Source organism: Trachypithecus francoisi, unplaced genomic scaffold, assembly GCF_009764315.1.
Source record: "Trachypithecus francoisi isolate TF-2019V2 unplaced genomic scaffold, Tfra_2.0 Lachesis_group11, whole genome shotgun sequence".
NCBI classification, from domain to species: Eukaryota; Metazoa; Chordata; class Mammalia; order Primates; family Cercopithecidae; genus Trachypithecus; species Trachypithecus francoisi.
In genome coordinates this window covers 11,305,464-11,330,166 of record NW_022681456.1, presented here as the reverse complement: position 1 = coordinate 11,330,166, position 24,703 = coordinate 11,305,464, and the positions used below count along the sequence as shown (strand labels likewise).

Genomic DNA, 24,703 nt, shown 5'->3' with positions numbered 1-24,703 from the left:
CATGGTGAAATCACGTCTCTACTAGAAACACAAAAAGTAGCTGGGTGTGGTGGTGCATGCCTGTTCTCCAAGATACTTGGGAGACTGAGGCAGGAGAGTCACTTGAACCCAGGAGGTGGAGTAAACAGTGAGCTAAGATCGTGCCACTGCACTCCAGTCTGGCAACAGAGTGAGACTCCGTGTCCCCTGCCAAAAAAAAAAAAGACCCAAAAAACTTTGAACACAAAACTAGTATGTAGTATGTAAATAAACTAGTATTGAAGTAAAAGCAGTAGTCAGATTTATTGTACTTATAATTTTTCATTTCATAAAATTTTAATTTGGGATTTATTCCAGGCAATACAGAATTTTTAATTTTTCTAAAGAGATTTTGTCACTTCATCCTTTATCCTTCCAGTAGAAATAGTACATAGGGACCAAATACCCAGGCTGAATAATTAATTGCCTTTCTTTTTTTTTTTTTTTTCTTTGAAATGGAGTATCGCTCTGTCACCCAGGCTGGAGCACAGTGGTGCGATCTTAGCTCACTGCAACCTCCGCCTCCCAGGTTCAAGTGATTCTCCAGCCTCAGCCTCCTCCGTAGCCAGGAGTAAGGGTGCCTGCCACCACGCCCGGTTAATTTTTGTATTTTTAGTAGAGATGAGGTTTCACCATTTTGACCAGGCTGGTCAAGAAGCCTCAACCTCAGGTGATTCACCCACCTCAGCCTCCCAAAGTGCTGGGATTACAGGCATGAGACAGGGCTCCCAGCCTATTTGCCTTTCTTATAACGTTACATAATGACTTCATTGTAACTTGTCTACCCTACATGCTTTTAGAAAGTAAATGGAATTTCACAACATTAGGTGCTCACTGTGTGTCTGGTACTGAACAAAGTCTTGGTCCTGAGGAGTGGAAGAAAAGGAAGTTATTTCTGTATATTGTTGAAGACTTTCTTTTCTAATGGAGATATAATTAACATGCCATAAAATTCACCAATTTTTTTTTTAATTGTGGTAAAATACACAGAACATTAAAGTTGCCATCTTAACCTTTTTTTCTCACACTGTTGCCCAGGATGGAGTGCGATGGAAGGATCTCAGCTCATTGCAACCTCCCGCCTCCTAGTTTCAAGCGATTCTCCTGCCTCAGCCTCCAAGTAGCTGGGATTACAGGCACATGCCACCACGCCCAGCTAATTTGTGTATTTCTAGTAGAGATGGGGTTTCACCATGTTGGCCAGGCTGGTCTTGAACTCCTGACTTCAGGTGATCCTCCCGCCTCAGCCTCCCAAAGTCCTGGGATTACAGGTATGAGACACCGCACCTGGCTGAGGACTTTTTTTTTTTTTTTTTTTTGAGATGGAGTCTCGCTCTATCGCCCAGGCTGGAGTGCAGTGGCCAGATCTCAGCTCACTGCAAGCTCCGCCTCCCGGGTTTACGCCATTCTCCTGCCTCAGCCTCCCGAGTAGCTGGGACTACAGGCGCCTGCCACCTCGCCCGGCTAGTTTTTTGTATTTTTTAGTAGAGACGGGGTTTCACGGTGTTCGCCAGGATGGTCTCGATCTCCTGACCTCGTGATCCACCCGTCTCGGCCTCCCAAAGTGCTGGGATTACAGGCTTGAGCCACCGCGCCCGGCCAGGACTTTAATCTTAAAGTGGTTCCTCTTTGCTGGACTGTTGATGTGAAATCCTTCCCCTCCAGCGAGTTCCTGGAGCCATAGCTCTGGGCTGAACACGCTGTAATGTCTTGCTGGTTTTGCCCTTGTCTTCCAGACCATGACCTGGTCGTTTGGATGGAACAGTTCTCTTCCTGTTTACTATATTCGAGAGGAAAAGCAGAGAGTTCTTCTGTATGTTTGTGCTCACACTGCGATCATCTACAACGTGTTCAGGAATGATCAACACCACCTTCAGGTATGCAGGGATCTCCTTCCTACAGGTAGGGGAGTTGTCTTTAACGTGTGTGTGGTATTTTGTTTTGTATCTCAAGGACTGACTTCGTTCTATCACTGTCATATTTTCCCACTCTCCTTGGAACTGAAAGCAATCCTGTCTTTAGAAATAAAGAGTATTGCTTATTGTCTCTCTGTTTCTAATCAGAATCAACTTACAAAACAGCAGTTGACATTAATTTTATAGTTAGAATTTAAAACATCTGTATTTTTTACACTTCTGCAAAAATGTGGACAGCGTAGATCATGTCTCCACAGATACAGCACAAAGGGCAGCCATTCAGCAGGGTGCCGACCTCACGGACCTTACACACCTCTCTAGTTTCAAAGGGCTTTCATCTTGTAACTGTACCGAGAAGTGGGTATTCATATACCCGTTTTACAGAAGAAGAAACTGAGGCTCGGAGTGATTTAAGTGACTTGCCCAAGACCGTACTAGTAAACGATGTCTCCTGTCTTGAAAGTGTTAAGTAGGTCAGTTGTCCTTTTATTCCTCCCTCCTTTCAACAGCTTTGCTCATTTTCACCCCTCTCTGAGCCTCCCCGATTTGTCCTTCGTGCCTGCCCTCCTCACAGCACTCCGCTTCGTTCGTTCCTGATATTTAGGACCCATTTCATTTTCATCATTTACCTTTCCAAGCGTCCTATTCCTTGGTGTTGACCTGGTAAACTGTTCCATATCACCCTTTCAGTTGACGTGGGTTGTTACAGGAGTGTCCTTAGCTGATGCCTAGATCAAAAACACCATGAGGTATTTACCAAGGACCCAGTCAATACTCAGTGTTGTGCCAGGGATTCAAGATGTCTGGGTGCAACTTAAGGAATTCAGTCTCTAGAAGTCCAGAAATATGCAAGCAGAAATCAGCAGGCAGCTCCCCTTGGAGCTTCATTGAATGCATGGCAGTGAGCACAGTGGTGATGGCAGAGAGAGAAGGAAGAGATCGCTGTGGGCAGGCTCAGATAGTCAGGGCGAGCAGGATGCACAGATGTGCTGGGGTGGAAGGAGGCAGGAGTCCAGCCTCACTAGGGCCAGAGGGCTGGGAGTGGCCTTGACCATCCATTCGTTTCACAAATAGTTTATAGCTGCTATGTTTCAGAGTATAGGTCTGTAGCAATGAACAAAATAGATGTATTCCCTGCTCTCATGGAGCTTACAGTCTAGTACAGAGACAGACATTAAACAAGTGAACACATAAATGATTACAAATTGTAACCAATGATTAAAAGGATATATGAAAACGCTCTGAGAGAGACAAATTAGGGTAAGAGAAGACTTAACTTTAGATTGAGTGGGCAGGGATTGAAGAGGTGCTGTTTCTGCTGAGACTTGGAGGATGAGAATGAGCCAGTCAAAGACAGTCTGGGAGAGAACATTCCAGAGGGAGCAACAAGTGTTCAGGCCTGTGTGTGGGGCCCGGAAAGAAGGCTGGCATGGCTGATGCACCGTGAAGGTGAGAGAGAAGGGAGGAGGAAAGAGGGGCCATTTCCCAGCAGGGAGTGCTGCCATTTGTGTTTCCAGAAGATTCCTCTCTTGTATACACAAAAGGATTATAAGAAGATAAGAGTGGAAGCAGAGGCTGAGCATGGTGGCTCATGCCTGTAATTTCAGCACCGGCTGTGGCCGAGGAGGCTGAGGTGGGTGGATCACTTGAGCCCAGGAGTTTGAGGCCAGCCTGGGCAACATAGCAAGACCCTTGTCTCTACAAAAAATTTAAAAATTAGCTGGGCATGGTGGCATGTGCCTGTAGTCCCAGCTACTTGGTAGGCTGAGGTGGGAGGATTGCTTGAGCCCAGGAGATCAAGGCTGCAGTGAACCAAGATTGTGTTAATGCACTTTAGTCTGGGTGACAGAGTGAGACCCTGTCTCAAACAAACAAAAAGAGTGGAAGTAGAGAGACCAGTGAGGAACTTTTTGCTGCTCAGAGCCCTGAAGTGAGCAGTGTTCTAGAGAGAAGAGGCTGGTAGCGTGACTCAGAGTGGCTGGGGGAGGGGAGGGCCCAGATACTTATCCTCCACTTGGGTTGGGAGTTGCCACGTGCCTTGACCTCTAGGAGCCATTGTTCATGTGGGGAGTTATCTTTCAGGTGTTTGGAGGGAGAGAAAGTTTGAAAATCACCCACTAGGAAGTGGAGAAACCCCCAGGAAGGCCAGCAGGAACAGAATTTCCAGCCAGATGAGCATTGAAAGGAGCTCAGATCTCTCTGTGGGGCCCGGCCTTTGCTGATGGTGGCCAAGGCTGGGCCACATCTTGGATATTTCAAAGCATTTTCTCTCCATTTCCACAGGGCCATGCCAATATTATCTCCTGCCTCTGTGTCAGTGAAGACAGGCGGTGGATCGCCACAGCAGACAAAGGGCCAGACTGCCTGGTGATTATATGGGACTCCTTCACAGGGTAGGCTTTGTGTAGCCACTTCTTTTTTCCCCAAATTTGTGTAGAGTATCTGCCACTGTGTGACAATGACAGAATGAGTAATGCCAATGCCTAGAAATTTGATTTGTTGGCGTTCCACAGTAGACTGGCTTATGCTGACTCACACTAACCTAGCTCACACAAGCTCAAAGCATAACCCAGATGGCAAATCTGTCATTTACAACGAGAAACATTACTTCTACAAGGACAGATTTTCTAGTGGCTGGTCAGGCTGCCTCTTCTGGGCTGTTCTTAATGGTTACTACCAAGTGTTCCTGTCTATCCCTGCTCCCTGTTCCATACATTTCTTGTTGGATATGTTCAATTTCGATCTGTTTGCCTGCCATGGTTTTAGGTATAGTAATGATGGGAGACTTTCCAAAGCTGCTGTTTCTCTGCAGTCTCTCTCTAATTCTAACAACCCACCATTGCCTCCTTTCTTTTATAGTACAGACAGGGTCTCACTCCATTGCCCATGCTGGAGTGTGGTGGTGCAGTCATAGCTCATTGCAGCCATGAACTCCCAGGATCAAGTGATTCTCCTGCCTTGGCCTCCTGAGTAGCTGGGACCACAGGCGCATGCAACCACACCTGGCTAATTTTTTTTTGTAGAGACGAGGCCTTGCTATGTTGTTGCCCCGGCTGGTCTTGAACTCCTGGCTTCAAGAGATCCTCCCTTCTTGGCCTCTCAAAGCACTGGGATTGTAGGTGTGAGTCACCGTGCCTGGCCTCTTCTTAAATATTTTAATTTATTGTATTATATTTTCATAGAGATGAGGTCTTGCTTTGTTTCCCATGCTGGTCTTGAACTCCTGGGCTCAAGCCATCCTCCTGCCTCGGCCTCCCAAAGTGCTGGGATTATAGGCATGAGCCACCACACCTGGCCTCTCTTTCTCTCTTTTTAAAATTAACAGACTTTTATTTTTAGAACAGTTTTAGATTTACAGAAGAATTGGGAAGATAGTACTGAGGATTCCCACATACCCCACACCCAGATTCCCACATTAGTTACATCTTACATTAGTAGGATCAATTTGCTATAATTCATGAACCAATATTGACACATGATTATTAACAAACATTCAGGATCCCACCCAGGAGACCACATTCAACTTAGCTGTGATGGCTCCTTAGGCTCTGTTTGGCTATGGCAATTTCTTAGACTTCCCTTGTTTTTTTTTTTTTTTGGAGACGGAGTCTTGCTCTGTCCCCCAGGCTGGAGTACAGTGGACGGATCTCAGCTCACTGCAAGCTCCGCCTCCCGGGTTTACGCCATTCTCCTGCCTCAGCCTCCGGAGTAGCTGGGACTACAGGCGCCCGCCACCTCGCCTGGCTAGTTTTTTTGTATTTTTTAGTAGAGACAGGGTTTCACCATGTTAGCCAGGATGGTCTCGATCTCCTGACCTCGTGATCCACCCATCTCGGCCTCCCAAAGTGCTGGGATTACAGGCTTGAGCCACCGCGCCCGGCCGACTTCCCTTGTTTTTGATGACTGACAGTTTTGAGGAGTACAGGTCAGGGATTTGGTAGGGTCTCCATCTACTGGACTGTTCTGATGATTTTCTTGTGATAAGCCTACTGGCTTTCTGAAACTCTCTGGTGTCTAAGAGATGAGTTACAGTGGCCTTCTTAACCTGGGGGTAAAAGGCATGCTCACTTCAATCAAACGTCAGATAAACCAGTCCAGGTGGTGAGGGGAGGTTGACAGCCCATAGACTTTCTACTGGAGCTGGATCCGGAAGGCTGGGGTTCTGTACTCTCCTTGTATCTGCTTCTGTAACTCACTCTCCTCCCTCCCCGGCTGGAGGCAGACTGAACGGAGAGCCTCTCTGGTATCAAGGTTGTCATCCTGTATTGCCTTTCTTCCTAACTCATAAAACTCACCTTTTCTGGTTCCTTTTCTGATAGTGCATCAGACAAGGAATGGTGGAATTTCCGTGGGCTTGAGCAGTCCTGCTCAAAGTGTGGTCTGCAGGCTGAGCTGATCTGTCAGCCGGTCCTGGGCTATGTTGAACAGAAAGTACAGAAAATGAGAGGGGGCCTTTGGGAACTTTTATAGCAATTTGTTCTTGCTATGGTATTTTTATTTTGTGAAAGTATTTGATCTGGGCTGGGTGCAGTGACTCATGCACTTTGGGAGCCTCCCAGCACTTTGGGAGGCTGAGGCAGGAGGATAACTTGAGGCCAGGAGTCTGAGACCAGCCTGGGCAACATAGTGAGACTGTCTCTACAAAAAATTAAAAGTTAGCCACATGTGGTGGTGCACGCCTGTAGTCCCAGCTACTCGGGAGGCTGAGGCGGGAAGATGGCTTGAGCTTAGGTGTTTGAGGCTGCAGTGATTCATGATCATGCCATTACACTCCTGCCAGGGTGACAGAGTAAAACCCTGTCTCAAGAAAAAAAAATGCATTGGTCTGCAATGGAATAAAAGTTTTTAAAAAATACCTTTCACCACAGATAGTTTGCAAAGTGCTGGACAAGAAGATGTCTAGGCAGTTGGGGGATCCTGTGGGACTGAGCACGCCACCTTGTGTGACAGCTCTCAAGCAGGAGGGCGTCTTGTCTGCCAAGGACATTGGGAATGGGGCTGGTAGTTTGGGCTGTGGGATATGACATTGTGTAATCAATGAGAATGCAGTAGAGGTCCACCAAATGAAGGGAAGGAGCTGTAGGGTTTCAGGGAGGGCCTGGTTGGGGACAAAAAGCATGAGCCTACAGTAGATGGTGGGTGGGGGAACGTGGTGATGCTTGTCCAGCCGTGCTGGGCAGGAGGGGAATAAGAACAGGGAATGTGACTGGTGGTGGCTTGCCTGGGTAGGAGAATTGGAAGGGAAGAAGGGAAGGGGCCCAGGGGACTTGAGAGGGACATGAAAGAGCAGGTGGCAGGAGGCAAGTGTGAGTGTGGGCTCTGGCATCCACCTGGGCTTCCATGCCCACTCGGCCATGGTCTGCTGTGTGACTTGGAGGCCCAGAGAAGAAAGTAACTTTCCCATTTGTGAAAAAAGAATAATGATGTCTACTGTTTTTTACTTTCCTTGGGCTGCTGTAACAAATTACCTCAAATGATATACTCTCTTGCAATTCTGGAGGCCAGAAGTCTGAAACCAAGGTGTCGGCAGGGTTGGCTGCTTCTGGGGGCTGTGAGGGAGAATCTGTCCCAGGCCTCTCCCCTTGCTTCTGCTGGCTGCAGGTGACCCTTGGTGTCCCTGGCTTGTGGACACATCCCTCCGATCTCTGCCTCCATCTTCCCATGGCATTCCTACCATGCATCCATCTGTGTCTTCTTGAGGACCCTGGGCATTGGATTTGGGGCCCACCCTAGTCCAGCACAACCTCATCTTAACTAACTACATCCACAAAGGCCCTGTGTCCAAATAAAGTCATATTCTGAGGTTCTGGGTGGGCCTGAGTTTGGAGGGGCCACTTAGCCCATTAAATCCAGTGCACAGGATGTTGTGAGGATCACTGGAGCGCAGCACCAGGCCATGATAGAGGATCCTAGATGGGTTTTCTTTCTTAACCCCTGGCCTGAGGCAGAGAGCAGTCAGATTCACTGACAAGACTGTTAGGGCTTAGTTGGGTAGATGGGTGGAAGGGAAGAGTTCAACAAGTGAGTCCAGATGCACGAGGAGGTTAGGAAGAAGTCCTGTTGAATGCTCTATAGTGGGGGTCACAGGAACTGCTCTCCCGCAGGTGACCAGTGACCTCCAGGGGATCGCATTACCCAACCCTGAACCTCATGTGACTTGACATCTCTGTGGCATCTAACACTTCATTTCCTGTGGCTGCTCTGATCTCACATCCCTACAACACATGGCCTTCATGTCTGGCTTCTTTCACTTAGCATCATGCTTGAAGGTTCATCTGTGGTATGGCACATGTCCTTTCTATGGCGGAATCACATGACATTGTATGGACAGACCAAACAATGTATGCTCTTTCATCTGGTTTTTTGTTTTGTTTTTATGTTTTTGAGACAGGTTCTCACTCTGTCACCCAGGCTGGAGTGCAGTGGTGTGATCGTGGCTCACTGCAGCCTTGGCCTCCAGGGCTCAAGTAATCCTCCCACCTCAGCCTCCTGAGTAGTTGGGACCACGGGTACATGCCACTGAGCCTGGCTAATTTTTTTTTTTTTTTTTCTGGTAGAGACAGGGTCCTCCTATGTTGCCCAAGCTGGTCTCAAACTCCTAGGCACAAGTGATCCCCTGCCTTGGCCTCCCAATGTGCTGGGATTACAACTGTGAGCCACTGTACCCAGCCTCATCTGTTGTTGTTATTGTTATTATTATTATTATTACTGAGACAGGGTCTCACTCTGTTATCCAGGCTGGAGTGCAGTAGCACAATCTCAGCTCACTGCAACTTCTACCTCCTGGGCTTAGATGATCTTCCCATCTCAGCCTCCCAAGTAGCTGGGACCACAGGTGCACACCACCACACCCAGCTAACTTTTTGTATTTTTTAAATAGAGATGGGGTTTCACCATGTTACTCAGGCTGGTCTCGAATTCCCGCGCTCAAGTGATCTGCCTGACTCAGCCTCCCAAAGTGCTGGGATTACAGGCGTGAGCCACCATGCCCGGCTCATCTGCTTAATTTGTTAAAAAATGATTTTAGTACATTTTAATAGAAAACTGTTAAATTTAATGGTGGCCCACGCCTATAATCCCAGTACTTTGGGAGGCCGAAGAGGGTGGATCACTTGAGGTCAGCCATTCGAGACCAGCCTGGCCAACATGGGGAAACAAAAATACAGAATACAAAATACAAAAAAAAATTAGTTGGGCATAATGGTGCCCGTAATCCCACCTTCTCGGGAGGCTGAGACAGAATCGCTTGAACCCAGGAGGCAGAGGTTGCAGTGAGCCAAGATCGTGCCATTGCACTCCAGCCTGGGCGACAGAGCGAGAATTCATCTCAAAAAAAAAAAAATTAATGAAAACCGATACATTTTCATGGAAAGCACTGGCTGCCATCTCTGATCCTAGTCTTCTTTCTAGAGGTAATCAATTTGATGTGTTTCCTTTCAAAACATTTGCTTTTGTTTTAAACACATGTATATGGATATCTTCATATAGTTTTTCTCCCCAACATGGTTGGTGTGATCTTTTCCGAAACGTAAATCTGATTGTGTTGCCACCCTGATTAAAACCCTTTAGAAACTGCCCATTGTCAGATCAGCTTATGCTACAGGGAACACGCACCCTGCATTAGGGCTGTGCAGACACTTCCCCCAGAAAGTGAAATGCCTGCTGCCTGCACACGTAGCCATCTGCAGCGGCTAACACGCTCTCAGCTGCAAGTAATGGCACATCCAACTTAACCACAAGGAAAAGGTATTATCTCATGCAGTAGAAGCCTGAAGTCGGCTGGCAGAAGAGTCGGAGTCCTTCAGGTGTGTCTTGTCTCTGAAGCCTTTGCTGACCGACACCTTCACCACACAGAGCTGCTCCGTTATGATGTTGAGCTGCTGTTTTTTCCTTATTTGTGAAACTGTGTCTCTACTAGACACGAAGCCACTTGGGGGCAGTGATTTTTTAAAAAATTACACAGTAAAGCATATCTGTGGTTAATAATGCAAATGCTATGTTAATATGAATTTTATGATATCCCAAGTGATTACTTTGGGACCCAGAAAAGATTATTCAGAGGCTGTTTTGGTTTTAGGATTAGTCTTCATTTTATTAGTGATAAATTAAAAACCGTAGTTCTTCCTCCAGTTTTTCAACTTAAAAATCTTACTCTGTTTATAAATCTAGCATATTTTTGCAATCACCTTTGAGGAGGCTTTGATTAATGTTTGGCCCCACTTACACATTTGGTTATTAACTCCTTTTAAACATTTAAAACTGCATTTCGATATTTAAGATATTCAGTTTCATTAAGTTTTTTAGTAGTCTGATTAACAAACAAATCCTTCATAGTACTTAATTACTGCAAATCTAGTAAATTAGACATAAGTTTCCTTAAGTGTTCTAATATTGCTTATAAACCTATTACGATTTTAATTTAAAATCACAAATCTAAATCTACATATTTTATTTTATTTTATTTTATTTTTTTTTATTTTTTATTTTTTATTTTTTTTTGAGACGGAGTCTTGCTCTTTCGCTCGGGCTGGAGTGCAGTGGCCGGATCTCAGCTCACTGCAAGCTCCGCCTCCCGGGTTTTACGCCATTCTCCTGCCTCAGCCTCCGGAGTAGCTGGGACTATAGGCGCCCGCCACCTCGCCCGGCTAGTTTTTTGTATTTTTAGTAGAGACGGGGTTTCACCCTGTTAGCCAGGATGGTCTCGATCTCCTGACCTCGTGATCCGCCCGTCTCGGCCTCCCAAAGTGCTGGGATTACAGGCTTGAGCCACCGCGCCCGGCCAATCTACATATTTTAAATTAGCATCACAAATCTAATCTGTTAGCAACTCTGGGGTATGTCAAATTCACTTAAACATTACAAATTCCTAAAAAATGAACAAATTCTCTTATCACAACTATGTTAATAATGCAGGTCTGACTGACTTCATCTTCTCTATATTCAATTCCAAGTATCTCCAAGGATAAGATACATTTTCTCACTAAGGACTTCACTGTGTTATTTCCAATCACTTTGGGATTGCCTTCCCAGGTGAATTTTTGGGGCTACTTCTCAGTGGGATGAAGTTTCTCAAGTGACAGAGAACCAGAGAAGTCCTCAGCTGGGACACAGACTTGATGCCAGCCAGTTGGGACCCTGGTGTGACATACGGACGTACTGAGGCCTATTTATCTTCACTGTATCTAGGACTCCATAACCAAAAAAAAAAAAAGAACCATGCGGCCTGCATTCCTGGTTTAAGTCTTGCTACCACCCTCTCTTCATTCCAGTGGGAATCAGTGGACCTCCCCCAACCCAAACATTACAACTTCCATCTTCATTTCCACTGCTTCTGTGCTTTGGTTGTCTTAGATACTTACATGTCATCTAATTCTGGGTATTTCAAGGCTGTGTCGGAATCATACAGTTCTAAGGTCTTGTCAGTAACACAGTATGGAAGTGTAAGAGCAAAAAATAAAAGTTCCTCCTCACCCAAACCCCATCTCCAGAGGAACCATTGCTTACAGTTTGCAGTCTATTCCTCCAGAGTTTTTTCAATATACACACACACACTCACACACATACACACGATTAGGATGATGCAATTGTTTTGCAATTTGCTTTTTTCACAAATTTTGGTCACTTTCCCAGTCTACCTCATTCTTTTTGAAGGCAGCAAAGTTTTTATTTTTATTTCTATTTTTTATTTTTATTTTTATTTTTTGAGGTGGAGTTTCGCTTTTGTTGCCCAGGCTGGAGTGCAATGGTGTAATCTCAGCTCACTGCAACCTCCACCTCCCAGGTTCAAGTGATTCTCTTACCTCAGCTTCCTGAGTAGCTGGGATTACAGACTCCTGCCACCATACCAGGCTAATTTTTGTATTTTTAGTAGAGACGGGGTTTCACCGTGTTGGCCAGGCTGGTCTCAAACTCCTCACCTCAGGTGATCCACCTGCCTTGGCCTCCCAAAGTGCTGGGATTGCAGGTGTGAGCCACCACGCTGGCCTTATTATTTATTTATTTATTTATTTAATTTTATTTATTTATTTATTTTTGAGGCAAGGTCTTGCTCTGTCACCCAGGCTGGAGTGCAGTGGCATGATCTTGGCTCACTGCAGCCTGCACCTCCCGGACTCAAGTGATCCTCTCACCTCAGCCTCCCATGTAGTTGGGCCCACGGGCGCATGCCACCACGCCCAGCTAATTTTTCTATTTTTGGTAGAGACAGGGTTGTGCCATGTTGCCCAGGCTGATCTCGAACTCCTTAGCTCAAGCGATCCACCCTCCTCAGCCTCTCAAAGTGCTGGGATTACCAGTGTGCAACACTGTGCCCAACCTAGTTACTTATCATGTGGTTATACTATAATGTCTTTTTAAACAATTCATGTGTGGTATATTAAGGGACATTTGTGTTGTTTGATTTTTGCTATTAGAGTAGTACCACGATGACTATGAATTTTCATTGACCTTTGTTTACCTTTTCCATGGTTTCCCTAGGAAAAAGTCCTAAGAGTGGAGTGACTGGGCGGTAGGGTGTATGCATTGAAGGTTTTGATAGATCCAGCCAAACTGCTTCTAGAAAGGTGCTGCTCCTTTGCATTCCCACCTACGTAGGAGAGTGCCCGATTCCCTGCGAGCTGGGACGTTGTCCTAGTTATCTTTTCATATTTACATCCTTCCTGCCAGGCACAACCTGGCACAAAATCAGTGCCTGGTACCTAGTGAATGAGAAACTAGAGCTTGTGAAGAGGGCAAACAGCAGGCCCATTGCCTTGAGTTAGGCTTGACTGCTGTTGTTGTTGAGGTGAAATTCGCATGACATAAAACTGACCATTTTAAAGCTTGCAGTTTGGTGACATTTAATACATTTATACTGTTATGCAACCATTATCTCTATCTAGTTCCAAAACATTTTCACCACCCCAGAAGGACACCCTGCACCCATTATCTGTCTCTATGGGTTTGCCTATTCTGGCCATTTCATGTGAGTGGACTCGTACACTCTGCACCTTTCGAACCTGGCTTCTTTGACTTAGCGTCGTTTTCGAGGCTCATCCGTGTCATATCATAGCATGTGTCAGTGCTTCATGCCCTTCTATGGCTCAAAAAGATTCCATTGTATGGATAGATCACATTTTGTTCTGTTTTGGAGAGGTTTGGGCTGAGCTCACACCTGCCCTGGGCCTCTCTGGGAAGCCAGGGAGACCTCAGCAAGTGTCACCCCCTTGTCCTGTTTTGCAGTATTCCTGTGCACACGATATTTGACAGCTGCCCCGAAGGGAACGGCATCAGGGCCATGGCCATGACCCATGACGCCAAGTATCTGGCAACCATCTCAGATGCTGAAGTCCAGGTAAAGGCCCTGGCCCTTTGGGTCAGCTTCAGCGAGCTGGCTGGCCTGTCCAGCGTGTCCCCGTGGGCAGCTCTGTTCAGGCTGCATGATGTTTGTGATGTTCTCAAAAGACCAGACTCCACAGCACAGAGTCCGGGCCTCTGTCCTTAGTTACTTGAAGTTTTGGGGTCACCACAAGAGGTGTAAGTTACTTTAGCAGACTTCAAAGAATTTCTCATGCCCCTCTCTCTGCTGTCACCTACAGAAGGTGTGCATCTGGAAGTGGACTTTGGCAGTGGAAACACCAGCATGCACTCTCGAACTCCCCAAACGGTACGGTGTTCAGGTGAGTTCAATTGGAGCCTGTAAATATCAACTAAAGTTATATGGGTGCCAGGCCAGCCTGGGCGTGGTGACTCACACCTGTAATCCCAGAACTTTGGGAGGCTGAGGTGGGTTATCACTTGAGGTCAGGAGTTCAAGGCCAGCCTGGTCAACATGGTGAAGCCCGTCTCTACTAAAAATACAAAAATTCCCTGGGCGTGGTGGCACATGCCTATAGTCCCAGCTACTTGGAAGGCTGAGGCATAAGAATTGCTTGAACCTGGGAGGCAGAGGTTGCAGTGAGCCAAGATTGTGCCACTGCACTCCAGCCTGGGTGACAAAGTAAGACTCCATCTCAAAAAAACAAAAACAAAGTTCTACTGATGCTGGGCCAAAACCTGCTTTTTGTTTCAGGGGAGTTGTGTTATGCTGCAGTAGAGTGGGTTTTTTTTTTTTTGAGACAGAGTTTCGCTCTTGGTGCCCAGGCTGGAGTCTGGAGTGCAGTGGCACGATCTCGGCTCAACACAAATCCTGCCTCCCCGGTTCAAGTGATTCTCCTGCCTCAGCCTTCCGAGTAGCTGGGATTACAGACGTGCACCACCACGCCTGGCTAATTTTGTATTTTTTTAGTAGAGATGGGTTTTCTCCATGTTGGTCAAGCTGGTCTTGAACTCTCAACCTCAGGTGATCCGCCCACCTCGGCCTCCCAAAGTGTTGGGATTACAGGTGTGAGCCACCGTGCCTGGCGTCAGTAGAGTTTTTAAAACCTTTTCATTTACTGATTCATTTTACTTGACTATAATAGCTATAATAGCTAATATTTTTCCAGTTCCAGAGTCTGCTTTCTTTACTTACATTATCTCACATAATCCATGCAAACATGCTAGCAAAATAGATATTAATATCTGTGGAATACTACCATTAATTATTAAATACTTTGTCTAAAATCACCCACCCGGCAGTCTTTCTTATTCTATAAGTGTGCTTTTAACTGCCTTGTAAAACTAACTCTGAGGAGTATAAGGAAGTTATTATTATTGCTCCCAACTTACATGAGGTGACTTGCCACGGACACCCAGCAAGTTTCCATCAGGTCTCCTTTTTTCCTGGGTCGCTGCTCCCTGCTGTTGTGACTTGTCTCATTCATCCTTGCATGCTTCATTTGTCATACATTTATCGAGTACCTGTTCTGTGCCAGGCACTGTGATAAGTACATGCCTGACTTGCAGGATCTAAATCCCAGAGGGTTTGGGTGACTAGACTCAGCCAGGGAAATATGGTTATGCAGCCATATGTCCATCTTCTTTCCTTTCCCCCCAACATTCCTCTTGCCCCTAAAAAAATATTTCTTACTCCTTAAGGTTGTGCTAACTAACACAGTAGCCACCAACCATATGTGGCTATTTAGGATGGGTTTTTCTATTGCTGCAAAAAACGCCATTGGGGTTTTGATAGCGATTTTGCATTGAATCTGTAGATCACTTTGGGTGGTGTCATTGTTTTCACAGCATCGTCTTCTAATCCATAAGCATGGGATGCCTTGCCATTTATTTATGTCTTCTTTAATTTCTTTCAGGAATGTTTTGTAATTTCCAGAGCTCAAGTCTTCACCTCCTGGTTAAATTTATTCCTAAGGATTTTGTGTTTTTTTGATGCTATTTTAAATGGATTTGTTTTCTTAATATCCTTTTTAGATTGTTCATTGCTAGTGTATAAAAAGACAGCTGATTTTTGTGTGTTGATTTTGTACCTTGCAACCTTGCTGAGTACACATGGTGATTTAAATTTAAAAAAATTTTTTTTTTTTTTTGAGACGGAGTCTCGTTCTGTCGCTCAGGCTGGAGTGCTGTGGCCAGATCTCAGCTCACTGCAAGCTCCGCCTCCCAGGTTTACACCCTTCTCCTGCCTCAGCCTCCCGAGTAGCTGGGACTACAGGCACCCGCCACCTCGCCCAGCTAGTTTTTTTGTATTTTTTAGTAGAGTTGGGGTTTCACCGTGTTGGCCAGGATGGTCTTGATCTCCTGACCTCGTGATCCGCCCGTCTCAGCCTCCCAAAGTGCTGGGATTACAGGCTTGAGCCACCGCGCCCGGCCTAAATTTAAAATTATTAAAACGCAAAAAAATCTTTTTTGAGACAGGGTCTCCCTGTTGTCCAGGCTGGAGTATAGTGGCGCAATCCCAGCTCACTGCAGCCTCTGCCTCTTGAGCTCAAGCAGTCCTCCTACCTCAGCCTCCTGAGTAGCTGGAACTACAGGTGCACACTATCATGCCCAGCTAATTTTTAAATTTTTTACAGAGACAGAGTTTTGCCATGTTGACCAGTGTGGTCTCCAACTCCTACGCTCAAGCCATCCACCTACCTCAGCCTCCCAAAGTGTTGGGATTACAGGTGTGAGCCACCACACCCAGCCCCCTTCTTGCTATGCTTTCTTCTTGGGTATTATCATCTATTCCCAAGGCTATTTACTTCCAAGACATATCCTGAAATCTTCCCTCTCCTCTCCACCTCTGTTGCCACCATCCTAGTCCAGGCCACATTCACCTCTACCTGCACCATCTGGCCCACTGGTCTCTCTGCTTTCACTCTCTCTTCCCTCTCTAACAATCTTCCCACAGCAGTCAGACTGTTTTTTGTTTTGTTTTATTTTCTTTATTTTCTTATTTTTTTTTTGAGATTGAATCTCACTCTGTCACCCAGGCTGGAGTGCAGTGGTGCAATCTCGGTTCCTACAACCTCCGCCTCCCGGATTCAAGCGATTCTCCTGCCTCAGCCTCTCGGGTAGCTGGGACTACAGGCACGTGCCACCATGCCCAGCTAATTTTTTGTATTTTTAGTACAGACGGGGTTTCACCATGTTAGCCATGATGGTCTCGATCTCTTGACCTTGTGATCCGCCTGCCTTGGCCTCCCAAAGTGCTGGGATTCTAGGCGTGAGCCACCGTGCCCGGCCAGAGAGTTATTTTTAAATAATTAAAATATTACATCACTCCTGTACTTAAAATCCTTCAGTAACTTCTCGTCCTCAGATTAACATTAAAATTCCATGACATGGCCGGGCGCGGTGGCTCAAGCCTGTAATCCCAGCACTTTGGGAGGCCGAGACGGGCGGATCACGAGGTCAGGAGATCGAGACCATCCTGGCTAACACAGTGAAACCCCGTCTCTACTCAAAAAATACAAAAAACTAGCTGGGCGAGGTGGCGGGCGCCTGTAGTCCCAGCTACTCGGGAGGCTGAGGCAGGAGAATGGCGTAAACCCGGGAGGCGGAGCTTGCAGTGAGCCGAGATCCGGCCACTGCACTCCAGCCTGGGCGACAGAGCGAGACTCCGTCTCAAAAAAAAAAAAAAAAAAATTCCATGACATGTGGCCTTCAAGGTGTGATCTGATTCCTCCATCCATCTCCTAATGTCTACCATCCTGATTATTGTTCATCAGTTTGCTTTTTCTAGAATTTCATGTATAATAAATAGACTCCATTTACAGAGAGCTTTGGTTTCTTTCACTCAGTTTTGTTGTTGCACGTATCAGTAGTTTTTTATTGTTGAATAGTAGCGCGTTGAATAGGTATGTAACCTTATTAATTCACTGTTAATGGACATTGGGTTGTTTCCTGGTTGTGGCTATTAAAAATAAAGCTGTTGTGAATGTTCATGGACAAGTCTTTATTTTTGAAGGAGATTTTCCTTTGGTATAGAATTCTAGAGTGGTAGTATTTTCTTTTAGCACTTCATATCTTCAAGGATGTGATTCTGTTGTCTTCTGGTTTCTACTGTTTCTGTTGAAAAGTCAGCTGTCAATCCCTGTATTGAATGTTGTGTATCTCTCTCTTTGGCCCCCAGCTGTTTTTACAGATTTTTCCCTTGATTTTCAGCAGGATTTCTTTGTTCTTGTTGTTATGTTCTGTTTTTGAGACAGGGTCTCACTCCATCACCTAGGCTGAAGTGCAGTGGCACCGTCACCACTCATTGCAGCCTGGATCTCTTAGGCTCAAGTGATTCTCCCACCTCAGTCTCCCAGGTAGCACCACTACACCTGGCTCATTTTTTTTCTTTTTTTGTAGAGATAGGGTCTCGCTGTGTTGCCCAGGCTGGTCCCAAACTCCTGGGCTCAAGTGATCTTCCCACCTCAGTCTCCCAAGGTGCAGGGATTATAGGCATGAGCCACTGCTGCACCAACCCCAGCAGCTTTTCAGTGATGTGTCTATGTGGATGTGGGGATGTTGTTGGTTTTTGTAAAGTTTATCCTTTAGGATTTCTTGAACCTGGGATGTTATATCTCTTCTCAGTTTTGGAAAATTCTCAACCATTACCTCTTTACACATTTCTTCTGCCACATTCTTTCTTTATTCTCCTTCTGGGGCTCCAATTACATATATGTTAGACCTTTTCTGGTCTTGTCCCACTGGTCTTTTATTTTCTTTTCTGTATTTTCTGTCCTTTCATCTGTTTCTGCTTCAGTCTGGATGTTTTCTACTATAATTTGTCTTCCTTTCCTGCTGACTGTTCTTTCTTTGGCTATATCTAAATTTTTGTTAAACTGTCTATTGAGCATTTTAAATCATTTTTTCAGGTCTAGAGCTTCCATTTGATTCCTTTTTTAAGTAGAGCTATCTGCTGAGATTCCCCATCTTGTCCTCTACTTTCCTGCATGTTAATCCAGTGATTGTCATGTCTGTGTCTAACCATCTCAATACTCGGATCTCCTGTGGCTTCTTTCTGCTGATTGCTTTTTCCCCTTGGTTTTCAGTCATTTGGATGGGTCTTTTTTCTTTTCTTTTCTTTTCCTTTTTGAGATGGGGTCTTGCTCTGTTGCCCAGGCTGGTCTTGAACTCCTGGCCTCAAGTGATCCTCCTGCCTCAGCCTTGCAAAGTGCTGGGATTCCAGGCATATACCACAGTGCCTGACCTGGAGGTATCTCTTTAATATGCCTTGCTATTTTTTACTGAATGCCTGATGTTGTGTTTTTTAAAGTGTAGAAATAAATTTGAGGCTCGAGATGACTTCCTCCAAAGAAGACTGACTTTTGCTTCTTAAAGGCACTTAGCAGAGTGCTTCAGCTTAATCAGAGCTTGAGGTGATTTGAGGCTGATTTTCAGGCTTTGTGAAGTCTGCTTCATGCACTTGCTTTTGCCAATTCCTTACCCTGCACGGGCTTTTGTGCTCTTCTGATATGAATTCTCAAACACTGGCATTGGTAGTTTACACTCCTGTGGTATGTAACATTCATAAAATGTTTGGAAAATGATAGGTAAGGAATAGGCGTGGAGACGGGGTGGAAATGGTAGAAATGGAACTTAAAAAGCTTTTCTCCAGCCTGTCCCTCAGTGCTGTCTCCTGCAGCCCTTCACCCCAGGCTGTAGCCACCCACCTCCCATGCACATTTCAAACACATACCCCGTGGCTCCCCCGGAAGAGCTTGCTTTGTTGTTCTTGCTGTGACTGTTTCGTTTGAGTGTTTAAAGTTTCCCTCACTTCCATAGTTTCTGCAGGGTTGATTTTTGGGAAGGGAGCCAGCAGCCCATGCTATTCACCATCTTGGCAGGAATTAGAATCCCCTTCCAATATCTTGCATTCATTCCAAGATACTGTGTGGCCCTGTCAAATTTAGAAAAGTATATGCAGCAGTCTTTAAAAGGATACAGAATAAAGGTTATTGGTGAATACCGGTTTACTTTTGCTTGTTTCAATTAATTTTATTATTATTATTGTTATTATTTTAAATTGATCACTGTCAGAAAAGCTTGTTACAGCCAGGTGCAGTGGCCCACACCTGTAATCCCAGCACTTTGGGAGGCTTAGGTGGGTGGATCGCTTGAGGTAGGGTTCGAGACCAACCTGGGCAACATGGTGAAACCCCGTCTCTACTAAAAATATAAAAATTAGCTGGGCATGGTGGCACATGCCTGTAGTCTCAACTACTCGGGAGGCTGAGGCAGGAGAATTACTTGAACCCAGGAGACGGAGTCTGCAGTGAGCTGAGATGGCGCCACTACACTCCAATCTAGGTGACAGAGCAAGACTCTGGCTCAAAAAAAAAAAAAAAAAGAAAAGCTTATTCCAATTTATGGATGATGAAATTTAATAGATCAGACTGGAAGGGGAACACATTTGACACTATTTATTTTAATCACCAGTATTTAAATGATATTCCTATTTTTTACCAAATGCTGTATCTTTTCTGTTTTATATTCCTAGTGTGTGTGTGTGCGTGTGTGTGTGTGTGTTTTGAGATGGAGTTTCGCTCTTGTTGCTCAGGCTAGAGTGCAATGGCGCGACCTCTGCTCACCACAACCTCCACCTCGTGGGTTCAAGCAATTCTCCTGCCTCAGCCTCCCGAGTAGCTGGGATTACAGGCATGCGCCACCATGCCTGGCTAATTTTGTGTTTTCGGTAGAGATGGGGTTTCTCCATGTTGGTCAGGCTGGTCACAAACTCCCAACCTCAGGTGATCTGCCCACCTCGACCTCCCAAACTGTTGGGATTACAGGAGTGAGCCACCGCGCCTGGCCCCTACTCATCTGTTTTAATTAAAATTATTATTTAATTTTAACATTCAGCTTAACCAGAAACAGAAAATTTATCATTAATGTATTCTCATACTTTATATTTCAGAACTACCTTACTTTTAACCCAACAAATAATAAAGAATTGGTGAGCAATAGTAAAACACAGGCAATATATTATGCATGGGTAAGTAGAAATATTTTGATTTGTCTTAAATGTGGGTAGAAGTATGTGTTCATTCTTTGAGTACAAATGTTTCAGTAATGTAACAATATCGTATCTCTACTTAGGAAGCAATGAATATATATTAAAATGTTTTTATTTAATTATAGTGTTTAGTCCCATTTGAAATTAGCATATTAAATCAGAAGCAAATAATTCAATTTTATTTATTAAATTTTATTAAAGCAATGAGGCAAATGTTTATTTGAATTTATTTAACAAGACTAAAATACAAGTTTTGTGGGTTTTGGAGACAAGATCTCACTATGTTGCCCAGGCTGCCTCAGACTCCTGGGCTCAAGTGATCTTCCCATTTTATCTTCTCAAATAACTGGGATTAGAGGGGTGAGCCGGCCATACCTGGCTCTAAAATACAGATTTTTTTGAGACCTTGGTCTTTTTTCCCTTTTAGAAAGGAATTAGCAAACAGATTAGTGATACATATACTGACACAGGGCGAAATCATGAGAATAAAAAACATTGAGGCTGAGTACAATGGCTTGTGACTGTATTTCCAGCACCATGGGAGGCCAAGGCAGGAGGATCACTTGAGGCCAGGAGTTTAAGACTAGCCTGGGCAACATAACAAGACCTCATCCCTACAAAAAATTATTTAAAAAAAATTAACAGCACATGGTGATGCATGCCTGTAGTCCCAGCTGCTCAAGAGGCTGAGGCTGAAGGATTGCTTGAGCCCTGGAGTTTGAGGCTGCAGTGAGCTGTGATGGTGATGGTGCCACTGCACTCCAGCCTGGGCAACAGAGTGAGACTCTGTGTCAACAAAACAAAACACAACAAAACAAAAAACGTTCCAAGGTAAACATGGAATAGCTATGTAACTCAGCAATTCCAAGGTAAGATGTACAAGAATTGAAAAGAAGCATTCGAACAAATTCTTCTACACAAATGTTCACAGCAGCAGCAGCACTATATGGTTATTTGTAATAACCAAAAGGTAGAAACAAGCCAAATGTTCATCTACTGATGATTAGGTAAACTAAATGCGGCCTGTCCATACAATGGAATGTTATTGTATGAAGTACTGATACATGCTGTGACATGGATCAGCCTTGAAGGCATGATGCTAAATGAAAGACCCCAGACATGAAAGTCACATGTTGTATGATGCCATTTCTATGGAATGTCCAGCATAGGCAAGTCCACAGATACAGAGGAAACTGGTGGTTTTCAAGTCCTGGGGAGCGACGGAGTGGCTGCTTGATGGGTAGGAGATTTCCTTTTGGGGTTATGAAAATGTCTTGGCCGGGCGCGGTGGCTCAAGCCTGTAATCCCAGCACTTTGGGAGGCCGAGACGGGCGGATCACGAGGTCAGGAGATCGAGACCATCCTGGCTAACACGGTGAAACCCCGTCTCTACTAAAAATACAAAAAAACTAGCCGGGCGAGGTGGCGGGCGCCTGTGGTCCCAGCTACTCGGGAGGCTGAGGCAGGAGAATGGCGTAAAACCCTGGAGGCGGAGCTTGCAGTGAGCTGAGATCCGGCCACTGCACTCCAGTCCGGGCAACAGAGCGAGACTCTGCCTCAAAAAAAAAAAAAAAAAAAAAAAAAAAGAAAATGTCTTGGATCTAGATGGTTGCTCAGCATTGTGAATGTATGAAACACTACTGAATTGTACACTTTATGATTAATTGTACACATTATGATTAATTTTATGTTAAGTGACACTTTAACGTGGTTATGATTAATTTTATGTTAAGTGAATTTTACCTCAATAAAAAATTGTAAAGCAAAACCAAAACACATTGAACACTGATTGTCAGTGATAGTCATTATTTAAGGTATTTATTATATCTTTATTTTATTTTATTTTTGAGATGGGGTCTCACTCTGTCACCCAGGCTGCAGTGCAGTGGTGCGATCTCAGCTCACTGCAACCTCGGCCTCTCAGGTTCAAGCAATTCTCCTATCTCAGCCTCCCGAGTAGCTGAGATTACAGGAACCTGCCACCACACCTGGCTAATTTTTGTATTTTTAGTAGAGATGGGGTTTCTCCGTGTTGGCCAGGCTGGTATCAAACTCCTGACCTCAAGTGATCTGCCCACCTTGGCCTCAAAGTCCTGGGATTATAGGCGTGAGCCACCATGCCCAGCGAGTTGTGACTTTACTTAGTACTTACTACAAATTTGAATTATCTGTTAATAAGGCTTTAAAACTTTAATAAACACCTTAAGGTCTGCTGCGGTGGCTCACGCCTGTAATCTCAACACTTTGGGAGGCCGAGGAGGGCGGATCACCTGAGGTCAGGAGTTCGAGACCAGCCTGGCCAACATGGCAAAACCCCATCTCTACTTAAAAAAAAAAAAAAAAAATTGGCCGGGTGCGGTGGCTCACGCCTGTAATCCCAGCACTTTGGGAGGCCGAGGTGGGCGGATCACAAGGTCAGGAGATCGAGACCACAGTGAAACCCCGTCTCTACTAAAAATACAAAAAATTAGCCGGGCGCGGTGGCGGGCGCCTGTAGTCCCAGCTACTCAGGAGGCTGAGGCAGGAGAATGGCGTGAACCCAGGAGGCGGAGTTTGCAGTGAGCTGAGATCCGGCCACTGCACTCCAGCCTGGGCAACAGAGCGAGACTCTGTCTCAAAAAAAAAAAAAAAAATTATCTGGGCATGGTAGTGCGCTCCTGTAACCTCAGCTACTCAGGAGGCTGAGGCAGGAGAATTGCTTGAACCTGGGAGGCGGAGTTTGCAGTGAGCTGAGATCGCGCCACCGCATCCAGGCTGGGCGATAGATGTGTTTTTGTTTAAAGACACCTTATTTAATATATAACTCCATCTCAAAAAAAAGTCATAATCATTTGTGGTATTTTTTATATTTTTTATGTATTTGCTTTTCTTTCAGAATGTTTTTAGATATTTCCCAAGGCGGCAAGTTCTCTCACCTGTAGAAAATGCACATTTCTGACCTTGTTTAGATGTATTTGTTTTGGTTTTATTATTAATATAGTTTCCTTTGGAAACTGAGTCTCTTTGAGTAGTGATTATTTTTTCCTCTTATCAGTATGAAGAGAGGGATACACTGGCTCACAGTGCCCCACTTTTAACAGAAAAAGTGAGTATGCCTGTTGCATTTTTATCCTTCAGATTTTGTGGGGAATAAATATTTATGTGCAAGCTTAGCTGCTTCGGGCTACTCTTTGTACATCTTGACATTAAGCTACTGGGAAATAATTGGAAAAATTTTACTTGGGTCCCGTATACATGTTGAATTGTTGGTTGAAAATAATGGAAGTATTGTTAAAAATAAAATGTTATAAAAAGAGTTACTGCCGTGAGAAAATATAAAAAAGTGATGGCTTTTAGAATGTGTATGTGCATATTGACAAGGAAGGAAAGTTGCGGGGTAAAGTGGCTCTCATCTGTAATCCCAGCACTTTGGGAGACTCAGGTGGGAGGATCATTTGAGCTCAGGAGTTTGAGACCAGCCTGGGCAACACAGGCTAGACTTTGTTTCTACTAAAAAAAAAATTAAAAAAAATAAAAAATTACCAGCCAGGGTGGTATGAGCCTGTAGTCCCAGCTACTCGGAAGACTGAGGTGGGAGGATCACTTGAGCCCTTGAGCCCAGGTGATCGAGGCTGCAGTGAGCTGTGTTTGTGCCACCGCATTCCAGCCTGGGCAACAGAGTGAGACCCTGTATTTAAAAAAAAAAAAAAAGAATAAGCAGAGTTTTTGAACGTGAGTGGATCCCTTATAAAGCTGCTCAGTTTCAGAATAATATATGATATTAGGTATTTAGATGTTTAAGAGCCAATAAGAGGGAGGTGAACCAGATGTTGAGAAAACTTTTTTTTTTTTTTTTGAGACAAAGTCTAGCTCTGTCCCCCTGGCTGGAGTGCAGTGGCGCGATCTTGGCTCACTGCAAGCTCCGCCTCCCGGGTTCACGCCATTCTCCTGCCTCAGCCTCCCAAGTAGCTGGGACTACAGGCGTCCGCCACTGCGCGGCTAGTTTTTTGTATTTTTAGTAGAGACGGGGTTTCACCGTGGTCTCGATCTCCTGACCTTGTGATTCGCCCGCCTCGGCCTCCCAAAGTGCTGGGATTACAAGTGTGAGCCACCACGCCCCGTGGAGAAAACGTTTTATCTTGCTTGCTTACCGCAAGCTCTTGTGTCTGAGGGGGAACTTGAATCATCTCCTGTAGCATATTCTGCATTTGCTGCCCATGTAACCTGCGCTCAGGGAGCACCTGATGATGAGTTTCCTGCATACTTGCTTCTCTCTTAGTATGATTTGTAGAAATTTATTTATTTATTTATTTATTAATTTTTTTTTTTGAGACGGAGTCTCGCTCTGTGGCCCGGGCTGGAGTGCAGTGGCCGGATCTCAGCTCACTGCCAGCTCCACCTCCCGGGTTCACGCCATTCTCCTGCCTCAGTCTCCCGAGTAGCT

General features: G+C 45.1%; 1 protein-coding gene across 7 annotated transcripts in view; it reads left to right on the top strand.

Annotated features, from left to right (window-relative positions):
* Positions 1-24,703, top strand: part of CFAP251 (cilia and flagella associated protein 251) — a 90,745-nt gene that overhangs the window by 13,230 nt on the left and 52,812 nt on the right. For all 7 annotated transcript variants that reach the window (XM_033220325.1, XM_033220322.1, XM_033220321.1 and 4 more), the window contains exons 4-9: positions 1,755-1,895; positions 4,218-4,327; positions 13,155-13,266; positions 13,511-13,591; positions 20,182-20,259; positions 23,315-23,365. In XM_033220325.1, the coding sequence (XP_033076216.1) occupies positions 1,755-1,895; positions 4,218-4,327; positions 13,155-13,266; positions 13,511-13,591; positions 20,182-20,259; positions 23,315-23,365 (573 nt within the window). The remainder of the gene's footprint in view (positions 1-1,754; positions 1,896-4,217; positions 4,328-13,154; positions 13,267-13,510; positions 13,592-20,181; positions 20,260-23,314; positions 23,366-24,703) is intronic.